This window comes from Coptis chinensis, chromosome 2, assembly GCF_015680905.1.
Source record: "Coptis chinensis isolate HL-2020 chromosome 2, ASM1568090v1, whole genome shotgun sequence".
Classification (NCBI taxonomy): Eukaryota; Viridiplantae; Streptophyta; class Magnoliopsida; order Ranunculales; family Ranunculaceae; genus Coptis; species Coptis chinensis.
In genome coordinates, this window is record NC_141457.1 from 2,208,524 (window position 1) to 2,215,494 (window position 6,971).

The 6,971-nt window shown below is 34.9% G+C and overlaps 1 protein-coding gene across 1 annotated transcript; it reads right to left on the reverse strand.

Annotated features, from left to right (window-relative positions):
• Positions 1-2,061: 2,061 nt before the first annotated feature.
• Positions 2,062-3,371, reverse strand: LOC147514335 (uncharacterized). The gene is made up of 2 exons (XM_086592554.1): positions 2,576-3,371; positions 2,062-2,486 (listed from the first exon to the last, which is right to left on the reverse strand). Exons 1-2 carry the CDS (start codon positions 3,369-3,371, stop codon positions 2,062-2,064), a joined length of 1,221 nt encoding a protein of 406 aa, XP_086448680.1.
• Positions 3,372-6,971: the final 3,600 nt, after the last annotated feature.

Sequence of the window (6,971 nt, forward strand, 5' to 3'; positions counted from 1 at the left end):
GTGTGGCTAAGACAAAGCTGGTCATCTTTATACCACGTCTTAGAGGTATTAATACTAGTGAAAAAACCATCCGTTTGTATCCCTGTCTTTCTATTACCAACATCATACCAATCACATCTGAAAAGATAAACTCTCTTCCCGAATAGATAACTGACTTCAAAAACATCGGTCAAAATACCGTAAAAGTCAGTCTCTTTTCCTTGGTGTTCTCCTTTTACAGTAACACCACTATTTTGGGTTCGAAGATTTTTCTCTCGATCTTTGGTGTGAAACCTAATCCCATTAACAATGCAACCACTATAACATTTCACACGTGTATCAGGTCCACATGCCAATGAATACAATTCATCGGTAGCTTCAAGAGAGTTCTCATTGCGTAATATTTGCATCTATTCATAAAAATGTACACCAAATCAGTAAAGCATAATTATCATATTATTCCAGTTCATAACAATAACATTAAAATAAACAATACAAACACTTACACGTTTTTCAAACCAACTAGGAAACAACATTTCTTGTCTCTCAGGCAAGTTGCGTGAGCTTTCCATTTGAAGCTCGTCGTATGTTTGACTACATGCGTATCAAACACATAAACTTAACAACTTAAAGTGGCTTAAAATGTATAAAACATAATTGATAAGTTAAATGCAGTAGAACTTACTCTAAATAAGTTGATAACTCCTCTGTATTATTCAACACATAGTAATGAGCCTTGTCTCGATCCTTTGGTTCGAGAATGATATTTGTATAAGCTCCAAATGGTCGAACATTCTGTGTGAAAACATCAAATCCTGTCTTTTGATTCTCATTACCACCATCATAATTTCTTTCTTCACGATTGAACCGAGTTTCAATTCCTTGAAGATACATGGAGCAAAACGTGAGACATTCATTGTCAACATATGCTTCAAAGAATTGAACCTTCGGGGCGAGCCTTATTTCGAACGTATTGTTTTAGCGTGTGTAGATACCTGTTTACAAATCACACATGTATGATTAATGTATAATAAAACTTTTAACTTTAAAATGCTAATTTCACATTAAATGAATTGCAAGTCATATGCCTTACCTTTCAATAGGATACATCCACCTATATTGCACCGATCCTCCAAGTATCGCCTCACGCGGCAAGTGGACAGCCAAATGAACCATTACATCAAAAATGCGAGGAGGAAATATTTGCTCGAGCTTACAAAGTATAACTGCAATGTCTTTTTCCATCTTCTCAAGCACTTCCAATTTTAGCGTCTTGCAACATAACTCTTTGAAGAACAGGCCCAACTCAACCAATGCAATGGCTACATCCTTCGACAAGAAACCACGTATTGCAATCGGGAGAAGTTGTTGCAAGAGCACATGACAGTCATGACTTTTCATTCCTGTTATCTTACCATCTTTAGCATTTGCACATCGAGAAATGTTAGACGCATAGCCATCAGGAAACTTCACCGACTTCACCACTTTCGCCAAAAGATTTTTTCTCTGAAGATGACAATGTGTAACATGCCGGGGGCATTACAAACTTATCACCTCTTGGGATTAAATGCAACTCTTTTCTTATACCCAATGCGGCCAAATCTAATCGAGCTTTTACTGAATCTTTTGTTTTGCTATCTAGGTCAAGCAATGTCCCCACAACATTGTCACAAATGTTCTTCTCAACATGCATAACATCAAGGTTGTGTCGCAGCTTAAGAGTGTCCCAATACGGTAACTCAAAAAATATGCTCTTCTTTGTCCAATTCAACTCCATCTCGGTACGCTTTTTTTTTTTTAGGCTTTCCAAATTTCTGAAGGGGTTCTACATAGTTCACTTGTGATAACAATTCATCCCTAGACAACTCTTTAGGTGGCAACCTGCTCTCCCTATTTCCATCAAATAATTGTTTGCCACGAGTTCTCCAAGCATGCCTTAACGGTAGAAAGCGACGATTTGCCATATAACATAACTTTCGTCCATTCTTCAAATACATGGAAACTGTATCCTTGTTACAATTAGGGCAAGCTAGTTTGCCCTTGGTACTCCAACCGGATAAATTACCGTGATCTTGCGGAAAATCATTTATAGTCCATAACAACTGCGAGATGCAACCGAAATGTTTTCTTTGCCACTGCATCATAAGTCTCTACCCCATCTTTCCACAACTTTTTAAGTTCATCAATCAAAGGTCGCAAATAAACATCGATATCATTCCCAGGTGATGAAGGTCCTAGAATAAGTAACGTCATGAAGGTGAACGGTTCTTTCATACACTTCCACGGTGGTAAATTATATGGTATCACCATTACAGGCCACATACTGTATTGGCTACTCATATTGCCAAATGGGTTAAATCCATCAGTTGCAAGACCCAAGCGAACATTGCGAGGATCATTGGCAAACCACTCATGTTCCTTATCAAAATCGCCCCAAGCTTGAGAATCTGCTGGGTGCCTGAGTACATTCTCCTCCCGATCATGTTTTTCTTTGTGCCATCTCATATCTGCAGCAGTAACCCTCGACATAAACAACCTCTTGAGCCTTGGTTTAAGTGGAGTAACGAACACTTTTTGTGGTATTTTTTAGTCTTGCCTTCACAAACTTTATACCTTGGCTCCCCACATTCGAGACAATTTTGAAGACTGTCATTTTCTTTCCAAAACAACATGCAATCATTCTTGCATGCATGAATTGAGATATAACCAAGTCCCAAGTTACGCATTAATGTCTTCGCCTCATAATGAGACTTTGGCAGTGTCTCACCTTCAGGCAATCCAATTTTAATCAATTGGAGAATCATAGTAAACGATTTGTTACTCCAGCGATTGATTATCTTTAAGTGAAGCAATTTCACAAGATAATCTAACTTAGAAATCTTACAACCTGGATACAAAGGTTGGCGTGCTTCCCTCAAAAGGTCATCATATGGATCTACATTTCCTCCATTGTTGTTAAAGCCACCTTCACCTTCTGTTGCATTCAATGCATCATCATCTCCGGATTCCCCATGTTCCACGTGAGGCTCCAAATTATCAACATGTGTTGAAGCTTGTAAATCTTCAATCATGTCATCTAACCCATCAAAATTTACCATTTGAACACCATTGCCATCATCATCGTCGTCATCATCATCATCACTTAATTCCTCATATTCTTCTCCATGAAACACCCAACGAGTGTACTTCTTGTCCATGCCTAACCTCTCTAGATCATCATTTACCTCATTGATGTGCTTGTAATTCCTATTTTTGCACTCTTTGCATGGACACCTAGTCCCCCCCTTACCGCCTACATGACCACGAGCAATATCAATAAAATCCCAATTCCTTTTTATATACGCTGGCCAAAACCTATTTGGCAATTGTATCCAACTCTTATCCATTTCCATGTTTCCTACTACAAGATAATAATTGTACAATCAGTTTTGACATCACAAACGAAAATAGTACACATGCCACACCAACTTATCAGATTTGTTTATGAGAACTTAAACTTTCACTTATATAACAACTAATAAACTTTCAAACCCTTAAACTTAAAGTGAAAGTCACTTAATGAAAGATACTTTTGAGATTCACTTCAAGAAAAGACAAACTGCAATATAAGACATCTCACTTTTAACTTTTCAACTTTACCCCTAATCTTCTCGTGATAGTTTAGGTACTTTATCTCCTCGAAAAGAGCATAGTTGTTACTTTTTTTTTTCAAATTAAATTGGTTACAAAAAGTTTACTTCGATTTATTCTTTTTATCACTATAATTGTCTAATGTAGTCATTGTATGTTAATAACTTAATATATTAATATTTTTCGATAAAATCGAATTACCTATGCTAAATATTTTAAAGGATCTCATTGTTAAAATTTTGTTATTGGTATAATTAAGTATGATGTTGCATTAGTAAATGAGATATTTTGTGGTTAGAAATAACAACACTTTTGTCAATGTTGTACAGGAGAAAGTGACGTCACAGAAAAACTTATAGACGCTGTTACCTTTAATTAGCTACCAACAACTAATAAACTTTCAAGGTTGTATTACATTGTCTTTACTAGTTGTACTCCCCGTTCTACTAGACAAGTTACGACTTATGATCCTAAGATTTGGTAAGTTAATTAGTAGGTTTATGTTTTTTGGTCTTATTGAATGTCTTTTATTTACTAAATTTGGTTTATTGAACTGTTCAACTAATGCTCAATGGACAGAGATGCTCAGAATGACATTGATATTGAATACTTTTTACATTGTCCTGCTGTTTTACACCCTATAATCAGTGTGTGATCAGCTAGTGTGCATTTTTCGCAAAAGAAAAATAATAGCAATGCAAAATCATGAGGAGCGAAGTCTGTTATGAATAAGCAAGACCTATATATTCTTGTGGTGAGACAAAAACTATCTGGTCCAAGCACTAGTTCATTTTTAACCGATACAATGAAACTGAAACAACATACTAATCCAAGTATAAAACCATATCTAGGCAAGGTAAAACAAACTCCTCTAAACAAAAGAAACAAATATTCAATCCATGTAATGTATATAATATCATAAAGGCTTGTATATAGTGCTCATTAAGCCTGCAAAACAAATAAAAAACCAAATTCTACCAATCCAAATAAGTCTCAAGAGACAAAACATCATGCAACTAATTATAAGTTTTCTCTTAAGTTTAGAAACTTAGTTTTGTAATATCGCTAAAGAAAGGCTACCACAAGCCTCCACCAGCCTCGAATGTTCAAAAAGCTTTAATGGCCATGAAAATTTTCATTGTTTGAACCTTGAGTAGAATTCTTCAATTTGGATTCGGTGGCTTTCCCTTGTAAAGACCAACAGTTTCACCGTGAATATTATACTTTTTGTGCTTCAAAATTTGCTAAAGTTTCAATGCATTTACAGTCCACTTTATGAAATTAAGTTCTTAGGATGTGATAGTTAATTTCTTAAATTTATTTATTAGGGGCTGATTTATCTAGAGTACCACACTCTGCTATTTAAATTTTAAACCGAGAATAGCTCAAAAGTTCTTGAATTTTATAACACTACATTACAAATAAAAGGGCTACACACATGGTCTATACTACGAATTGCACATGGTAAATTAGACCTACTAAGCACATGCACATTCTAACTTACAGATGGTTATTCTCTACCTTGCTACTCTTTTTTCTTTTTCTTTTTCTATTTTTTTTTTTGTTTCTATATACTGGATTTTTTCTTTGGCACAACATGTATGTTATGAACTTGGTTTCCTAGCTTAAGATGCTTTTGTGGGCAAGTGTTGACTTGGTTTAAATTATATTAGTTTGATTTAAATTGTTTTATTGTTAACTTGTAAGTGGCATGTAAATTCGATTACTGTATTGTAGACCAGTTAGAGATGAATTCCATTGCATTAGAAATTAGAAAGGAGCTAGACATGAAACCCTCTTAACTGTGTGAATAAATAGGAATATTGATTTTGATGATGGAACCCTCTAATATGTAACTGCTCACTTAATGAATGTTTGGGCTCAAGGGTAAACCTTTCATCAATATCAACATTTCATTTTGAAGATATAAGAGGTTTCAAGCATTTGCTTTAACTTAACTTATGGGATTCGAGTCTTCGGATGTGTAGATGAGTATCATATAAACCATTTTTAGAGAGACCAAAGATAAGCTTCCTTAAAAGGTCTATGTGATGTAATGTTTTTCTTCTTCCGTTAATTTTAGAAGCTAAAAGCTACCGGAATGTTTAAAGTAGATGGTGTATCTAACATAGCGGTAAGGAGTCCGCCCAATCTCATCTTACTTGGTTAAGAAAAAGGAAAAGAACCATGAAGTTTCATAATATCAATCGAAGTGAGCTTCTACGCTTGCATTGCAATTGAGGGCTCAACCCATCCATGACCGGGTGCTAGTCATATAATATCACCGCAAAGATCCGAGTTTTTATTTGTTTGTGGTCTACATGTACTGTATAGGTGTAATAGTCTGTTTCGTTGTGCTTTCATTTATATAGGTGTGCATTAAGTTGAACAATTCATATCAGAAATTACATTTATTTGGCCTGTACAAAGACACCTATCTTTGAAGACACATTTTTGGAATATAACTTGGGTTTTTTTTCCTTAGGCTTGCTTTCAATATTTTGACCCCCATCAATTTTTTATCAGCTTATATTATTGAAGCCTCACTTGTTTTATTGGCTTGTGAATTAGATGATGGGGCAAGTTAATCGAGAGAGGCTAGCAGAAAACCTTGGAGAGCTCTTGAGAGGAAAGAGGACACAAATGATAAATATGTAGTCAAGCTCTGAAAAGGGAAACACTGACTAGAAAGCCTTATGATAGAATTCAACCAATCCTAAAGAGGATGTCAAAGAAAAACCAATTCCTAAAGAGGATGTCAAAGAAGCTAATTCCTAAAGAGGATGTCAAAGAAGCTGTAAAGGAACAGAAAAACCAATTCTTTCTATGGATGCAATATCCTCAACTTTTTAGGAACTTAGTACCATTTAATGACTAAATGTTTTTGTTGATTTTATAGCGTTTTATTCACAAATGCTATTATACAAAGGATAGCATGTTTATTCATAGCATTTGCATAAATGCTATTGAATTGATTTCATAGCGTTTTTTGAGTGCTATCTATTGACTTTTTTCTAGTAGTGTACTAGAGAAATATATCAGACCTTGCCTTTAGTTAATCTACAACTACAAAAAAAAACTCCAGACCTTTCTTAAATATAGCTATCAATTGTTCAAAAGTTCAATTCTAAAATATAGCTATCAATTGTTCAAAACTACTAAAGTTGCATTACAGCAAACAAAAATTCAATTTTAATCTAAAAAATATACAAGCTAGAGAACATGAAAAGGCTACCTGAAAGAAGTTTACAGCTTCAACCTATTTTCCTTGTTGCAAGTGCTTAAGTTGAGGACCTGAACCAAGTTTTCAAACACACTCTATTACATTACCGTCACTCTATTACATTAAGATGCATAGATCG